We start from the raw sequence: 19,130 nt of genomic DNA, 5'->3' as shown, positions 1-19,130 counted from the left end.
TGTGTGTGTGTGTTTGTCCATGTGTGCTTTCTTGTGTGCGTGTGCGTATCCAAGATCCACTCATTTCGAGACGTCTGGACACTGCATTTAAAAGACTGAGACTTTAAACGCAAAAGGGATAAATTATACATATTATACACAACCAAACACTTTCCCATCTTTTTACATCTGTCTGCAGGGCTATTAATTTTCACATATAAGTCAATGTAATTTTTTCCAGTGTTTTTATGTCACTAGTCTCCCCATAAATTTCTTCTCCTTTTTCTGCAAGACCTGATGGCCTTCTGGAGCTGACTGGGAGAGGGTAGGACAGAAATTTTATGCACCTTCATCCTTTTGCAGTGAATACTTTCACCGACTCAGATTTCTCACGTCTGTCTCTCTCCCCCGAAAATAGAGTTTGGATTTGATAGCTCTCATGACTGTGGTGGCCAAAGCTAGGAGTGTGGGTCAGTGGCTGGGTTAAGCAAATATACAGTATGTCCTGCAGTTGATGGATAGATGGATAGATAGATACATAGAGAGAGAGAGAGAGAGAGAGAGAGAGAGAGAGAAAGTGATGTTATACTCTTTTAACTCTAACTTTGCCTAAAATTGCCTTCTCTCCATCGTGAATGCTGAGTTGTAACAGTAGAGTAACACTAGAATATAGTGCTAGTCACGAAGAAGTGCTGTCGAAAAGACTGGAGCATTAGTATTCTGTTTATGCTGCTGAACTACGTAAAAAAGACCTCAAGAGGACGATTTTCTGGGCAAAGTTCAGGTGGAAATCTAATCACATTTAGAGAGAAAACAACTAAAAAGGAAGGGAGGAAGGAAGGAAGGGAGGAAGGAAGGAAGGAAGGAAGGAGGGAGGGAGAGAAGGAAGGAAGCAGGGAAAGAAGGAAGGAAGGAAGAAGGACTGAAGGAAGGGAGAAAGGAAGGAATACAGGAAGGAAGGAAAAAAGAAAAATAGTTTTAGCATATGCAATCATTTTGCATGAGAGTTTTATTGGCTTGCCTTGGGATATCTGATAAATCAAAAAAGCACGCACACACACACACACACACACACACACACACACACACACACACACACACACACACACACACACACACACACACACACACACACACACACACACACACACACACACACACACACACACACACACACACGCAGGCTATTATTTATTATTTATCTACCATTAACATAATATCTCGCTTGACTGTCTCCATTTATCATTCTCTCTCACACCCGACGGGAAGGTAGCAAAGTGAGAGATGATTTGCACTTTGATAATCGTGTTTCGTTATTTTTAGAGAGAGAGAGAGAGTAAACACTTCTCCCCATCTGTCCAAACATACCATTTATAATGTAATTTCACTTCCACTAAACGATTTCATTCAGCTTAGAGGAACTGTTTAGTCCTGAAGGGATTTGTGAAGGCCATATCCAACCCCCTTAAAATCGACAACTCTATCTAACCTGAGCAAAATCGTCTGGAAATAGGTAGCATAAAATAATAGGTCCCCTTCTCGATATTAAAACGTTTAAACTAATGAGAGAGTGTGATGGAGGGAAGAAGGGTCGAGATAGTGGAGACAAATACATTAAGCATTATAGTTCGCTAAGTTTCCCTACCCCAAGCTGAATAGAATCGTGGGGAGACAGCTGGAATACAATAAAAGGCCAAAATAATAGGTCCCCACGTCCAGGATAAATGTCAGACTAATGGCAGGGTGCGTGATGGAGAGGAAAAGTGTGGAGATGACGGAGACAAATGCGCCTAGTGTGCAGAGTGACTTGGGACATATGAGCGGCGGCAACATTTATGCGTTAGGCTGCTTGTGTGAGTGTTAGTGGTCAGTGGGTGGCTGTGTGAGGGACCTGGCTTGCTTGTGAGTGGGGAATGCCGTGGGGAGTGTGTGTGTGTGTGTGTGTGTGTGTGTGTGTGTGAGGGAGTGAGGAGTAGCCTAGTGTATGTAGGGGAGGGTATGTGGAGTGTTTGGGTGTGTGTGCGGGGAGTAGTGTGAGTGTGGGGTGTGTGTGGGGAGGGTGTGTGGGGGGTAAGAGTGTGTAGGGGATATATGGGATGTTTTTTGTTTGTGTGTGTTTGTCTGAGATGTATGTCCGTGTGTCTTTTCAACCTTGGTGTGTATGAGGTTGGAGGGAGGGGGGATTGTCTGTGACTAGGCTTCTACTCGTTTGCAAAAAGGTACTAGCCAGCGGGAGACTATGTAGGGGATCTAGTTCATCTACTGCCCAAGAGTTAACCTAAATAATACTAAGAATCAGGCTAGAAATGCATCCTGTAGGAGTTAGAGAGGGAGCCAGGCTTCCCGTTTAACTGGTCACATAGCAGCAGGTGACCCATCCCTGGCCTCGTCTCCTGCATTATCTTAACGTTCATGTCACAATAAATGTCACTTCTTCCAGTCTGGCCGTGGTCTTTAGTTATGCCCAGCCCCTAAAACAACACCACAACATAGCACTTAAATTCTGTGTATCTATTTTTTTCCCCACAAACACTTACACACAACTTTCTCTGCCACACCTCGCATGACAAAACCACAGAAGGTTAATGCAAACACAATCTTTATTTCAGACACACACACACACACACACACACACACACACACACACACACACACACACACACACACACACACACACACACACACACACACACACACACACACACACACACACACACACACACACACACACACACACACACACACACACACACACACACACACACACACACACACACACACACACACACACACACACACACACACACACACACCTCACTCTGTCGCACTCCACACTACCACGCTGATTTTAATTTCTTTCCCCTTTACAGCCGCAGAATCTGGTGCTAATGGGCGAATTCCCTGACTGCGCCGTGAAACTCTGCGACTTTGAAATCTCGCGCGTCTTAACCCCAGGCAGGGAGGTGAGAGAGATCCTGGGAACGCCGGACTACGTTGGTGAGCGCTGGGGTTGTGTTAATTATTAGCTATTTTTGTTGCATACATCACTTTGCTACTACTTTGCCATTCCCTTCTGTGTCTACGCTCTCTTTCCTCTCCTCATATATGTCCTTTTCTCTGCCTTGTACGCCTGCTTCCCCCTTCCCCACTCTCTTCTTTGCCACTTTCCTCTGTTTACATCCACCTTTCTCTCTGCCTTTCTACTTCCACTTCCTGACTCTCTTCTCGGCCATTATCCTCGCTCGCTCTCTTCACATTCACTTTGTCTTACTTTCTTCCTTTCCGCCATATCAGATTTATATTTCTGCATTTGTTTACTTCCTTCTGTCCTCATTTTTTTCCACTCTCTTCTCTTCCTTCTCTCCCTCCTCCATTTCCTCCTTCCTTCCTTCCCTCCACCTCTACTTTCCTCCCTCCCTCTACATCTGTCCTTCCTCCCTCCAAATTTACTCTCCTCCCTCTACATCTTTTTTTACCTACCTCCATCCCTAACTGCCTAATTGCAGGCTCCTGTGTTGATGTAGGTAATGATGATAGTGAATATAATGGTCTTGTATGAAGGTACGTTAATATTTTCTAGTATTTTCAGACCCTCAAGGAACGACGATAAAGACGACTATAATAACGACTATTACGAGGACGAGGACGAAGATGACGACGACGACGATGTTGATGTGTGAAGCTTTTTAGGTGTTCTAGTATTCTCAGACCCTTACTTGATGATGACGATGACGATGATGATGGTGATGACCTATGAAGCTACGTTGATGTGTTCTCAGACTAACAAGACGACAGTGACAACGATGATGATGAAGATGAAGACGAAGACGAATGAGCCTGTCACTAATTCATAAGATGATGATGATGATTTATGCAGCGATAATTTTCCGTAGTACTCACAGCTCACACATAACCACGACGACGACGGTGATAATGATAATGATAATGATACTTGAAGCTACATTTATATATCCTAGTATTCACCGACCCAGATTCGACTGCCACCTCTCGTATGACTGTCCCATCGATGACTAATCCACATCTTGACGTAGGCAATTTTATTTTTCTGCTTGAACTGAAGAAGCAGCTAAGGAAATTGTCTGGTTAATTTTTGTCTATTTGTTTACTATCCTGATCTATGCGTGTCTGTGCTTACTTGTATCTTATGATCTGTCTTTAGGATTTTGGTTTTATTTTCCTCCCATCACTTTTACACCTAACTAACTTTTGTGCTTTAATTGAGTCACTTGGTACACAGGAAGTAAAGAAAAATATATGAAATTTAGCATGTTAAAAACTGGGGATGAGATGGAGAGATTTTAAAAAGGTAATTCTGATGCTGCTTTTACTTCCCCAGCCCCAGAGATCCTGCAGTACGAACCCATAACGAAGAAGACTGATATGTGGTAAGTTGGCCATGTCTCTCATTTGCCCTGCCCCGCCCTGTCCTGCCCTATTCTGTCGTGCCTTACCTATCACTGTTCCCGTCCCTTCCCTTGCCCTGCCCCTGCCCTGCCCTGCCCTGCCCTGTCCTCCCTGTTCTGGCTTGCCCTTCCCTGACCCACACCTTGTATTGCTATGGACACTTCTGCTAGATTTATCAGTATAGCAAAAATCCACTGCTTTCTGGCACAACTCCATAATTCAGGCTTTAGATTCATGTGTTGCCTTATCAAACAGTAATTTAAGAATCCCAGTAATATAAACATACAGTAAGTTACACGAAGAAATGCAGAAATATTTCGTACAATAATCTCTCTATTTAGGCATTTTCTTGTTCTTCTCATCAGTTAACTTGTGCTATACACTTAAACACTCTCCTGTACTGTATGTTGTTTTTGTCATTAATGTCGACATAGATTCCAAAAGTAAATTACAGGAAAGTATCAATAGCTCTTACGTAAAAAAGAGGCTAATATAAGTTCCTCAAGTCCAGAAACATGAAACAGCGCCTAAGTGTGAATGTTTATGCATGTGCGGTGGAGCAGGGATTGAGGGAGCTTGAGTGGTGCGTGAATGAGAGTGTGGCCCACATAATTCGCATCGCTTTTGGCTAGTTCCTCCTCCTTTCTGGATTTTTCTTGCTCATGGGACTTCTTTATCTCAGTTCTTAGGTGGGAAAAGAGGTCTGGATGATGATGATAATGATGATGATGATGATAATGATGATGATAATAATGATGATGATGATGATGATGGTACGGCATTGTTAGTCATTCTATTCTGACGTTTCCTATGCTTTCAGGTCTCTGGGTGTGCTGACGTACGTTCTGCTGACGGGGTTTCTGCCCTTCGGAGGCGACACGGATCAGGAGACCTTCCAACAGATCTCAAGCGGAGAATTGGATTTCCCTGAGGAACTCTTTGAGGATATCTCAGAAGAAGCCATTGATTTTATTAAGAGGCTCCTTGTGAGACAGCCAGAGTGAGTAATGATGGTGACAGTGATGGTGATAGAGATGGTGAGTAATGATGATGATAGTGATGGTCTGTGTTATTGTTTTGGTGTTTACTGTAGAGTAAGATTACCTCTCTTTCTGTTTATAGCCAGACGCCTCAATTCCATAAGGGGTGGCCACAAACAAAGCACCTCTACATCGTCCTGTCCTCTGCTGTTCAGCTGCACTCCTTTCAACTTGCACCCTCACTCATAACTGTCTGTACTGTCCTTCCATCTCATTCATGGTCTCCCTCTCCTCCTCTCCCCTTCCATCTCAGTCACATCCACTCTTCTAGTCTGTCTATCATTCTCCATACGCTCCACATAGCCAAATCATCTCAAAATATTTCTCTTAACACTTTCCATCACATTCACATCAGTACCACAACACTCCATTACTTCGTTATTTGTAAAGTGACGGTAACAGATAACGTAATCAGACTAGTGAACGAAGTAAACCAGTGTGATTACTTCAGCACAATCTCATTAACCATTTGTAGTAAAGATGTTTCCCTTAGTTTAATAAAATAGTCTGGTGGTAGGCAGGATAAATACATAAGTAGCTACCTGCCCTGTAAAAGGTTTAATCATGAGGGCTCTATTTCTTAAAGCCTTCTACACAGTCCTCAGATTCACCAATGCATTCATAGCACCAGCCACCTGCCCTACTGAACAACTCCACCCATCACTTTCTCTATATATTTATCTCCATTTTATACTACTGTAAGCCATGAGCAAAGGTTTACCAACATTTTCATGTAGGCTGTGGTGATGTGAGTTTTTTTTTTAAAGAGTTCTGTGTGTGAATAATATGAAAACACAACAAAAGAATATGAGAAAAAGGGGTACTGTCTAGCATTCAGGGAGAAATTGATAATATGGAAGGCAGGACACAGTGCGGGATGGGAATTGTTGTTGCTTAAGGCTGTATAGTAGTCAAAACAAGACATCTATTGACCAGTCCGTTAAAGGGTTTAATTTAGTAGATATAAAGCATCACTAGGCCTGTATCTGTTCATATTCACCTACTTGACTCCCTTCCAGGTGCAGAATGAGCGCTCGGGAGTGTCTCAGCCACGCTTGGATGAAGAAGGAAGTGACTCGACCAACACCCCCGTCTACCCTCAACCTCCTTGACACCACCACAACTACGCCAGCTTTCATACCAACCACTACGACTCCCCCAGCCAATGTACCAACCACAGCAACAGCCTCAGTCTTCACACCAACAACCACGATAGCAACTCCAGCTTTCGTTCCAACTATAGCAACCAACATCCCAGCTTTTGTTACAGCCACCACAAGTACTCCAGATTTGATACCTACTACCACACCCATTCCAACCACCACAACCACACCAGCGTTTGCCTCACCCATCACATCTACCCCAGCTTTCGTACCGCCAGCCACCACGACAACCGCAGTTCTCCCAGACATGCAGTCCCCTACTGTGGACATTGGACGCCCTCCATGCCACCCGCACACACCTGTCAGACAAACGCCATCGCTTCCAGATCCCTCTTCATTCTCGAACCTCACTTCCCCCGTCACCAACATGTCCCCCTTGCCTTTGTCACTGTTACAGCGGCACGAGTCTCGCACACTGTCCAGACACAACCTCGACCGCATCAGAAGCATGTCCAAATCTCGTGAGGTCCTTTCGGAGAGGATCCAGATGTCCAATCTCAAGAAGACTATCTCAAAGTCCCGTGAGAGGCTCTTCGATGGCAAGCTCAGCCTTTCTAAATCCCGGGAGAGGCTCATGGGACTCCGTTCATTTTCTCAGTCTGTTGAGGCACTGACGGCCCTGTCCCAGCTCAAGCAGGAAAATGCAGTGTATCAGAGCTGCAACAACATCTTTTTGCCCAAGGTCAACCCAGGCACCACAGAGAACGATTACACCTGCAGGATGTACAAGAGCCTGGCTTCAATTGACCAGATTGATAAAATTGGCGACTGCTCTCACAAACTTGGCTATTTCGAGTCCAGATTCTCAAAGGATGATGAGGATTATAATGACCTTGTTACTAGACACAACACTAATCTGAACACCCTGATCGCCGTCCATGACACCACCAAGATGGGAAGCAGTAACGAAGCCCGTCTGAGAGGAGGAGGTCGAGGTGGCCGAGGAACAATGGTTTGTGATAAGCGCTGTCCTCGTCACAATCATAAGCAGCCTGAGCCCAAACTCACTCAGAAAATACCAAAAGTCAATCGAGCAGAGAGGATGAAACGTGAGGCACAGAGGAGACGTAAGGAGAGGAGAGAGAAAGAAAAGGAGGAAAAGGAAAAGCAGGAGAAGGAAAAACAGGAGAAGGAAAAGCACAAATCACACCTGTCAGTCGAAGCCACCACTGAAGTGAGTCCTCGTAGTCACAAAACCACACAGGAAAAGAGTACTGAAGGTTCATCATCCCCAGGCAATCGTCGTCGTTCAGTATCACACGTGGAACAGCGACTTGCAGAGCGACACGAGCGGCAACAGGAGAAGCAGGAGAGACAAGAGAGGCAGGAGAGAGCAGAGAGGAAAAATAGCGTCACCAACCGAAGGCGCAATTCTGTTGACCTTGACCGGAGTCCAGTCAGTGAGAGACTAAGATCGAGCAAAAACAACGCAAGCTCCCGGGGCACCTCTCAGGAAAGAACAAGAAGTACCACACCAACCAGGAAGCCAAAGAACCGGAAGAACTCACACGTGGGAGGTGATGTGTCTCAAGCCTCATCCCTGGAAAGTGTTGATGGGAACCTGGACAGCCCACGAACCCTGGACAGCCCACGAACCCTGGACAGCCCACGAACCCTGGACAGCCCGCGAGCCCTGGACAGCCCGCGAGCCCTGGACAGTCCACGAGCCCTGGACAGCCCGCAAACCTCAAAGAAACCCACACGGCCAACCTCGCTAGACCTCCCAGAAATCAAGATCTTTCCCGATGACATCATGAGCCGCTCTGGAGACGCCACTTATGATAACACAAAGCAGGATATCCATGGAGGAGACATTGACGAAGCATATATATCACTGGATGAGCCATGTACGAATAACAAGAGCCAGATTACATCATACTTAATGGAAATTCGTGACGCCATGGATGTAGACTTGGAAAATAAGCAGGCAGCAACAGATCCACAGGAGCATTTGACAAGGCCAGAGGAAGTCAGTCACAAAAGCACTGATAAGGACCCCAATCATCTCAGCGTGTCACCGATCAGGGACACACACGAAGATGGAGACAGGACAAATCTGAAAGAGGCTTCTGATCGTGGCCTAGTTGTCTCTGGTGAGTTGACGATGATTCAAGAGGAGGAGGACACCCAGCCAAAGCAGAAAGAGACACCTGGGTACATCCGGTCAGTCTCCACCAGCAGCGACGTTGGTAGTATGCTTAGTGAAGGCAGTGAAGGATCTGAATTTGGCTCCCGTAGTCCTGGCACAGACAGTGACCTACCCTTGGACTGGCAGCATCAGGTACTATATCCATACATTTTCCTAACCCATTAATTCTAGAACATCCTTTTCCTTTCATTCTTAGCTAATGTTCACCCATGGATTGTATTCTAAGTGGCCTCAGTTATGAGATAGGAATGGGTCTTCTTGGTTACTAGTAAAACTGACCCTCCAACCTGACTACACTTGGACATCAACCAAGCTGAAAGGATATATTAAATTTCTTTCAGGTTAGAGTAAGCTCACTATTTTACACTTTTCTCTGTACACATAAAGCTACTGAGCACTTTACAAGGGCTGATATGAAGTGGAAATCTGCTACCAAGACAAAGTGATCTCTGAAAGTTAACTCAGCTTGTTTTGTTTTTATGCAAGGAAGAAGGAACCAAAGGCCATTTCACCTTACTTTAATAATGCATTGCTACAGAACTAAGCATTGATTTCTCACTGGTTTAGCACCCTTTCTAGAACCTCTTGTTTGTGATTTATTTTGCACTTTTCACCTTAACAGTCTTCAATGTTGTTGGGAATTTTCTGAGGAAGGGGATCCTTTGACGTGTTTTTTCCACTTTATTCCAACTTTTTACATGGAATTTTATTGAGCTTAGGAGATACTTTTTGAGCTGGAGGGGTTACATAGAGCCTTCACTAAGCTCTTTACCATTTGAGGTCCTTGCTAAGCTCAATAAAATCGTTTAGTAGCAGAAAGAATAAAATCTAAAAATCACTGGAGGTTAATTGGAGGTTTATATTGACACATATTATATAAATAAGACAAGAGAATGTATACATGTCATATGCAGAAATAGTTGCTTATAGGAAACCATTTACTACGTTGGGTGGTAACCATAAAATCTGGTTAAGGTTGGTGCTCTAGTGGGGTAAGGGCGTCAACCAGATGGGGCCTATAAGTGTTTACATCCAAGGGTTGGTTGGGGTTTATTATTTACATTATGCTATGAAGGGGAAGGCTAAGCTGGTCACCCAAAATTAAGTACCTGGACTGAGTAGCGCAGCCCAGGACTCCCCAGAGGATTAGATGATGATTTAGACCGAAAGAAATTTGTCGAGAAAAGGTGCTAGTCAGTCTTTTAAACCATCGATAAGGTAGACCCCAAGTTTATCATAAAAACTAATATCCTTTATGAATTTCTCTCCTCAGACCCGAGGGAGGTCGATAAGCATGCAACATCATGTACCTCCCACGCCGTTGAAACCCCGAGGACGCTCAAGATCCAACTCAGTGAACCATGAGCCACCTGCAGTCGTCGATCATGCAAGACCCTGGGGAACGCTGTGTGACGGAGCTGTGGCAAGAGCACTGGAGAAGTTTAACATAAGGAATGATGATAACAAACCCGTAGGCAGGAACAGACGCGTATCATCCCCTGTTTTTTCCCAATCAGCGGAGGAGGAGTCGCATTTCTCTCACTGATGAGTTTTCTGGTCCACCTAAAATCACCCAAATGATGTACTTGAAGTCAGAAGTGAGAATCAACCATCCACCTAGAATCACTTAAGCTTGAGGAGTCAGAAGTAACAGTCTGTGTCCACATCTCTGGACCCAGTTTGTTTCTCCTTTGTCTGTGTTGTGGATCGTGTTGTATGGGGAAGTTTGGGATATGGCAAGAGTTAATTAAGTGCCTGAACAACTCATGCAGTCGATATACGTAAATCTAAGCTTTTCTTCATATTGCAGTACGTTATATAAACAGTTCTATTGCAATACTTGGTTGGCTAAATTTCCCAACAAGACCAAGTTGTATAAAACATAGCCTGGTGGTTTACTGTGATACATACTGTACAGATAAATTGCTTAAGCTTCAGACTGTATTATCCTAAAATTCAAATGTGGTTGATTCTCCCATTCTGACTCCAAGGCTCTCAGATAGTTACCATTGTCATTTATTTTTGTTCAGTAACAGATACCATGGTCATTTATTTTTGTTCATTAATTTAGATCATCATTTTCCTTCCAGGGAAGTACTAGTCCACAACAAATGTCCATTAAAATGTTGTAGTAGATCATGTAAATCAAAATTCATCACTTGTATCTAACATTTTCATGTTATTAAGATTCTTCATTGTAAATGTATATTGTTTTGTGCCAAATTTTTCTATCCAGTCAGACATCATTATAAAATAGTACACAAGCCAAACAAAGAACAAATCAGTCACTACGTTTCCACAACCAAAGTGATGGATCTTGTCAACTTCACATGGCAACATTTACCATTAATTTCCTAGTCATCACGAAACATTATTTTGTGGCCAGAATTGTACTCAGAGGATTCCTTATTCATTTTCCATTTTTCTGTCATACATTCACCTGCTCCTGCAGTTTCTGATTATGAAGGCATTAATTTTTTTTTCTTCCACGCAGAATGAAGCTGCCAAGCTAAACTGCTGTTTGCATAGTAAGAAAAATATGATATATCTGTGGCCAAAATTATTTGTTTGCTGAAGGAGTATTTTAGTTTAACTTTTAGCTCTTCACAGCTTAGTGCTTTTGCAGCCAATTAGAATAAAGAGAAGAACACGATTTCTTTTTATCATCATCTAAAGCAAGTTTTCTTTTTGTTATCTTCAAAACTAAGTAGCTGCTTGCCTATTAAACTAAGTTTATGGAAGACTTTATAGAAGAAATAGTGAAGCCTACTCCCAACCCCATAATTTCGTTAACCACTGAGGCTCGAATGTGATAATCTTATACTGTATATGCTTTTCACTTCTCATCGCAGACGCTCTTTTGCTGATGCGGTCTTTCCAATGAAACGGGTATTTAGATTTCTTAGTTAATCTTTGGCGATGCTCTCAACTCATCTTCACCCAGTGCTCACAGGCGGGTCCCATTCGCCTCTCCACACACAGCCACACAAACCCCACAACACTAACAACACCTCTACCAGGATCAGTCTATCTTGTCATCTAAGCCCCACCCACAGCATCTGAATCCTGTTCCCTAATACCATATTCCCGACCCCAGCACCCAAGCCCCTTGTCTCAGCATTTAAAGCTGTTCCTAGAACAAGAATCCTGCCCCTTGTACTAAGATCTCTCCCTCTTTTGCTCTTATATCCCACCCTCTTGCACCTATATCCCACCCTCTTGCACCTATATCCCACCCTCTTGCACCTATATCCCACCCTCTTGCACTTATATCCAATTCCCTTGCACCTGTATCCCGCCCTCTTGCACCTATATCCCACCTCCTTGCATCTATATCCCGCCCTCTTGCATCTGTCCCACCCCCTTGCACCTATATCCCGCCCTCTTGCACCTGTATCCCGTCCCTTTGCTCCTTTATCCCACCCCCTTGCTCCTGTAACCCTCTACCGACTCCTAAATCTCACCTTCTGCACCTAAATTCCTCCCTACCCCTGTGACACCTTCTAACACCCTCCCACCCCCATCTCACCTAACTCCTCCGATTGATTCAAGTTATGTTTGTCTCATATACATACACCATTTTTTTTTATTATTTTATTTATTTCTGATCTCATTCTGATAATTATACTCCTGAAAATCAACTGTTATTCATCTCCAGTAATGTCCCAAAATGAAGATGTGAAAATTTGCATGTTAAACGCCTCATAACAGTACTATTGGAAAGGGAAAAATACATGTAGAGTACCAAGCAGTTTTCCGTATGACTCCTACTTTCACAGGCAGTTTTCATCCCACTACCAGTCAATCAAGTTCATTGTAGAACGCTCAGGGGTTGGTTCCTAGTTGCCAAGATAAACTGATTCACGTACAGCGCCAGAGCTCAAGTATCTAATATTTATAACCTTCAGAGGAGATAGCTAAAGAATCCGGCACAAAAACAGTAATTGACGAACCACAGACGTCATCTCAAAATATCAGGAATCATTCAGTATGTGACCATCCTTGACTGTGATCTGCATACGTTAATGAACAGTGTCCATCTTGGAACTGCGTGTGTCCTTGAAGTGCCAGATGGAAGGGTGACACATTCAAAAAGAATTATTTTTTATTTTTATATCTCTTCCACAACTGAAGTGTCGTTGGCGTGGAAATTGTGTGTCCTGAAATGCTGACTGCTAGGGTGACAGATTTCGCGTGATTTCTGTGCCTTGTCTACAACTCATATAGGAATGTACTAAATATGTGTTTTTAATCTCCTGAAGTGCCGGTTGTAAGAGTGACAAATGTAATAGAGGATTATTGTAAAGCTTGGTATTTTTTCAAGAAATTTTATGTAAAGGTAAGAAGTAATTTTTGATGTCAGCTATTGTATGTACCCCTGTCATGATGCAGAGTTGACAGGCCAACATTGTATACTTTTATCTTCGTTGCAGGGCTATTCAGTTAAACTCAGATTGATATAAAGGCCATACATATATTTTATCTCCATTTTTTCCGCAGTCTAAAAGCTTAACATAGAAAGAAACTAGAAATTCATGTTCTTTGCGCTGACATTTTCCCTTAAGCACTTGAATAAGAAGGAAAATCAAGTCTTTTCTGTATCATGCTTGTTTATATCTTGCATAGCCCTGCTTTATGTTGTCTTATACTTGAGTGAGAAGGGAGGGTCGAGCAATGAAGGCGAAGCACCCCAACGTAGAGCCCCAGAAGAGAACAACACCCCAACATAGGACAACACCTCAACACAGAGCAACACCCCAACATATAACCCCAACATAGAGCTACACAGGCGAAACACCCCAACACAGAGCAACGCCTCTCCACAGAGCTACACAGGCGAAACATCCCACCATAAACCAAGCTTCCATAACAAATGTATCGACGATTAAACCTTGTACCAAACTCGAATGATGGTGTTTGAATTTCCTAAGCTGTGTTGCTGAATTATACCTGAAGTTTGTATTCTACATGGCTTAGGAGCTTTTAGCACATCTTCCTTTGCAACGTATCCTGCACCTCAAAAGCCTAATGTGTGTTGCTGATGCACCCCTAACAGTAAGTAGGTAAGTGAAGCTGTGTCTAATTCTTTCAGTTCCTAAGCCCTCCTAAGCTGAATTTAATTGTCAGACAGCAACAGGAATATAATAATAATTGGACTAAATAAGTTATTTTTAAAATGATATGGCTTTAAAAGATGTTAAGGTGTAATATGCAAAATAAATCGCCAAGGAAGAAGTGTTTAGACTCCTATGCCACCTAAAACAGCCCTGGGATACAACCAAGGATGATGATGCTGAGGATGGAAATGAGGAAGATCATTACGGCTGTGTTCTCTGCATATGCTCCTCAATTTGGTCTGGGTGAGGATATAAGTAAAAGATAATTTATGGGATGAGAGAGAGAATAACCCCTCCCCCCACATGAACAGCCACATCACCACAAACACAGCCACGTACATCTTGGCAACGACCACACTATCCTACACGCAGTCACGCATCCCTAAACTCACTCTCACACGTCCAACAGCTGCACCACACCCAGTCACAACTCCACACTACCACGTCAAATAAAAGTGACTCTACCTCCCAGTTAGAACGCCAAACATGCACCCACACTTGGCAAATTGCCGCACTTCCCCACACACAGCCAAGAATCAAACACACACAGTAAATCTCCACACTTGCACCCACACGTGAACATGTCGGACCTCCCCACAATACAGTGTTATACTCGTATACCATCTGCACCCACGCAAAACGGCCTCCACACACACACACACACACACACACACACACACACACACACACACACACACACACACACACACACACACACACACACAACTTCTATATTGGCACACCAACACTTAACCACTCCAAACACTCAGCCATAACTGCACAGAACGTCCCCTACACATACTGCCTACGCTGCCAAACCTCTACACACACACACACACACACACACACATCGCCACGAAGCCAAAGTCACATGCAGTAGAATATGACAGAAGACCCTGGCTGTACTACGATTGTTAAGCCAGTTAATCCTAGATCACATTTTTTATTCTTACTATCTCAAGACGGTTTTATTCAACATACGAGAGACGTGGGACAGTGCAGGTTAACTAAGATATTCCTTTCCCAGGGGTGACGAGCGGCTAGTAACAGGAGCAGCCAACAGAGAGCTATCTGGCATCTCTTTACTGCAGTGTGTCACCCTATCCCGCCCCACACCACCATACATCCCCGCTATTCTCTCTCTACCCTTCAGTCGTCGAAACGACCTAAAATCATCTTTCAGAGCCACGAAGTGTAGATGTTGATACAAATAAACGTGAAATACAGTTATGTCTGAGTTTCTCTCCTAACTAATTATATCAAATAAGTAACTGTTACCATGTATAATTACCCTTTTTTTAATGAACATGCTTAGATATTAGCCGTAAATAACAAATCCAATTAGGTAAGCATCCTGTGAACATGCTCTGAGCACATAATGGCTGAACTGAGAACACCAGAATTTAAGGGCAAACCAAAGAAAAGCCCGCGAACTCAGGCTTGACCAAAAGCACCCCACATGGCCTCCCTAGCACTGGAGTACTAGATATGTTGGTACTCCACTATTTGTGTTAGTCATGAAGGCTCTAAGCTCAACAGTACCCTTAAGACAAACTACTATATGAAAATCTGGTCGGAAAACTTTGAAAACTTTGAAGTGCAGAGATACCAAGATCTGAAAAAAGATCAAAATGTCGCGAATTGTATTAAAAGGAACCGATCAATCAGACACTACTCAGATGCAGTAACTCTACCCTGACACTGTTAGCCTAAAGGTTTCATTATAAACGTCAATTAAATACGGAATGCTGATCCCTCACTCTCAATAGTACCCTTAAGACAAACTACTATATGAAAATCTAGTTGGAAAACTTTGAAAGCTTTGAATTGTAGAGATGCATAGAGTTGAAACAAAGCTCAAAATGTTGTCCATTGCATTAAAAAGAACATATGACATAAGTAACGTCTCAGATGCTATAATTCCACCCTGACACTGTTAGCCTGAGGGTTCTGTGATATTCGTCACTGAAATCTGGAGTGCTGATCCCTCAAACAACTGCCACCACCACCACCACCACCACTACTACTACTACTACTACTATCAGTAAACATCCAGCCCAAAAGTAGTCAAGATACAGAGGGTTCCCAGCCACTACGTCACTTCAAAATCTCTTTACCTAAAATCTCGTGGCCAATGACGTGCAAGGTTCTCGGATAATACTCTATACGTAGAACGAATGCAGGAGTCTGCCACAACTCTCCATTTGGGGAAAAAATGGTTAAAGGAAAAAATGCAGACAGAGGCGAACGGGAGAAGGCTGTGGTATTAGACTGCCTGGGGGTACTGTCGATATTTTCACTCCCTTTTTCTCTCATCTACAAAAGGACACTAAAGCTTTATTAATCCCCAAATACACACATCGTTGTTAACTAACGTGATCTGGTACGAATATGGCTGAAAACAATATGGGTAATGAGGAAAGCGAAAAAAAAAAAATCTTGTTTTTTCTGCCAGAAGGGGATGATATTACAACCATCCGAGAAAGCGCGATGAAGCTATGTGTTTGGTCCGGTTTATTTATCTGCCTATCAGTCTGTCTGCCTGCCTGACTGCCTTCCTGTCTGTCTGCTTGTCTGCCTGCCTGTCTGTTAGCAAGATTATGGGAAAAAGTCAGCAGATTATCTTATTTCTTAGATTTTGAATTTACCATTCTGTTCAAACCCTTACGAACTCGGGAACGTAGTCGCTGGAATCCAAGCAGGAAGAGTCAGCGGACAGTGACTGACTAGTTTTTCGCAGTTACCCATCCATATTACTGCTTTCTCTGAATAGGAAGCCCACCCCGACTTTACCTGTGGCTTCAGAAAAGGTGCGCGGGGAAGTCAAGCGAGCAGATCATCTCTGTCATTGGACACTGAATTAGGTTAGGATAAAGTAATTGGTTTTTTTATAGCATTCAGTAAAAGGTCAGGGGTACAAGACAAGGATAAAGTTTAGTCAGCCGTCATGTCCGGGAGAGAGGCTCATCAATTTCGAAGCATTGTGAAGAACAAGCAATAAACAGTAGGTCAGAGGTAGACTTCGTGGAGAGAGTGTATTAGTGCATAACGTCTACACGATTGTTTTATTTTCTGTTGCCATACACCAGAACCACAGGTGTTTATTGATAAAGTGAACGGGCGTTTGAATCGATTGTGAGGCGCGAGTGTTGTTGGCGTCACTTCATAAGCTGGTTAGTTAGATTTTGCTGGATTTTCCCGCCATTGTCCTCCTGCCTGTGATCTGTCGCCTTGTTCCCGCTGCATCCTCCAAAGGTAGGCTGTTTGGCTTTACTAATTCTGTACCCATTTTACTCTAACTTGGCCTAAAATTTCCATCTCTCCAACGTGAATACTGAATTGTAGCAACAGTTTCTATCTATCTATCTATTGCCAGACGCCTCAATCCCGTTTGGGGTGGCCACAAACAAATCGCCTCCAAGTCGCCCTGTCCCCCGCCATTTCACTCCCCTGCTCCCAACTCACACACCCCTCTCTCAAATACCTCTCCACCCCATCCCTCCATCTCATCCTTGGCCTCCCCCTCCCTCTTTCCCCCTCCACCTCACTCATATACACTCTCTTCGTCAGTCTTTCACCCTCCATCCTCTCCACATGGCCAAACCACCTCAGTGTATTCCTCATAACGCTTCCTATCACATCCACATCCACACCACAACGTTCCTTTATATCCTCATTCGTCAGCCTGTCTCTCCACGTGACTCCACAGGCTCCTCTTAAATAACTCATTTCCATTGCTCTCACTCTTGACTTGTGTCCTTCCAACAATGTCCAAGCTTCACTTCCGTACGTTAGAGTTGGTATCACAATACTGTCATGTAGTAACTTTTTCACTTCCATGCTCACTTCCCTGTTTCTTATCACTGCTTTCAAGGAACCAGCAACCTTTCTTCCCTGCTGTACCCTTTCAAGCACTTCACCTTCCAAACCTCCATCCTTACTCATCACACTACCCAAATACTTAAACGTACTCACATTTTCCAATTCCTCACCATCCAACCTCGCTGTACATTCACTAACTTCACCTCTCTCAAAGACCATCACTTTACTCTTCCCTACATTCACCTTTAGGTTCCGTTTCTTACACACTCTCTCAAACTCATCCACCAAGCCTTGCAGCTCCCCTTCGTCTTCACTCAACAACACAGTATCATCTGCAAATAACAGTACAGGGAGTTTCCAAACACTATCCTCTCTCACCAAGGCCACTCCAACATCCACTACCCTACCTTGTACCTCTTTTATTACCCCATCCATGTACAGATTGAACAACCATGGAGACATGACACAGATTAATGTTAGAATATGTAAGTCACAAAAATGTGCTATGGCAAGGGCGCCGCAGCATTGTCTTTTTCTGCCAAAGACCCATGCGTACAAAGAGGCAAAGGGACGAAAATCTGGACCAAGTTACGCTGAAAAAAAAAAAAATACTGCATGATACTATGATAAGCTAAGACGTTGCGGACAGTTGAGAGTTGTTTGTGGTTTGCAATATAGGGACAGGCAGACAGAGAGACAGACAGACAGAAGACAGACAAACAGACGCAAGGCAAGGAGACAGGAAAAGGTAGAAGACAGACAGAAGACAGAAAGACAGACAAGGGTAAGGAAACACGACAGGGGAGAAGAAGCGTGCCGTTATTATGAGTGTAGCTGACACATAGCACATTACATTATACTTGTGCCGCAACTTTAACGCTTGTAAGGTAATCTTGATTTTGTTACTATATTAGGTAACGTGGGGTCTGACAGACCCCACGGAAAAAAAAAAAAAACTTCCGTTTGAGATATTTCAAAATGCTTCAAAACACAAATAATTCAACCCCTTATCTGTAAATAGGACCAGAAAAAATAAAGTTTAATCGAAAAAATATATATTTTTTTAAAGTTTATACAAAAATGGTTAAATTTTAGGTATTAAAATTTTAAAATTAAATCTTGCAAAATTGAAAAGTAATATCATGATTCCTTGGGTGGCCTGCAGCAGACCGATGTTGGGACCTTCTGTATACAAAAGGAGAAAGACAGCAAAATGAAATAAAAAAAATCACAAGAGGGCTCAACTGAGGTTACAGTATAGGTAACCTGGGGTATGACATACCCCAATGGCTCTATAGAGCAAAATCAGAGCCAGGTACAGCTATGACCCCATCATCCCCATGAAGAGCATCACTAGGCAGGAAGGTAATGAGACGGACAGATCTGTACACCTTATGCTCATATTTTTAAAAATTAGATTTCGGGGACTGGGGTC

At 43.3% G+C, this 19,130-nt stretch overlaps 1 protein-coding gene across 1 annotated transcript in view; it reads left to right on the top strand.

Moving 5' to 3' along the window:
* Positions 1–19,130, top strand: part of LOC145396377 (uncharacterized) — a 40,401-nt gene that overhangs the window by 15,931 nt on the left and 5,340 nt on the right. Inside the window, exons 3-10 of the mRNA XM_080269770.1 lie at positions 2,850–2,976; positions 4,337–4,385; positions 5,225–5,404; positions 6,464–6,552; positions 6,745–8,187; positions 8,296–8,888; positions 10,030–10,286; positions 12,536–12,587. Of these exons, the coding sequence (XP_080125896.1) occupies positions 2,850–2,976; positions 4,337–4,385; positions 5,225–5,404; positions 6,464–6,552; positions 6,745–8,187; positions 8,296–8,888; positions 10,030–10,286; positions 12,536–12,587 (2,790 nt within the window). The remainder of the gene's footprint in view (positions 1–2,849; positions 2,977–4,336; positions 4,386–5,224; positions 5,405–6,463; positions 6,553–6,744; positions 8,188–8,295; positions 8,889–10,029; positions 10,287–12,535; positions 12,588–19,130) is intronic.

The sequence above is a fragment of the Coenobita brevimanus genome, chromosome 37 (genome assembly GCF_032717465.1).
Source record: "Coenobita brevimanus isolate Jiangsu-jjx chromosome 37, ASM3271746v2, whole genome shotgun sequence".
Taxonomy (NCBI): Eukaryota; Metazoa; Arthropoda; class Malacostraca; order Decapoda; family Coenobitidae; genus Coenobita; species Coenobita brevimanus.
This window is presented reverse-complemented; position numbering and strand designations above follow the sequence as displayed.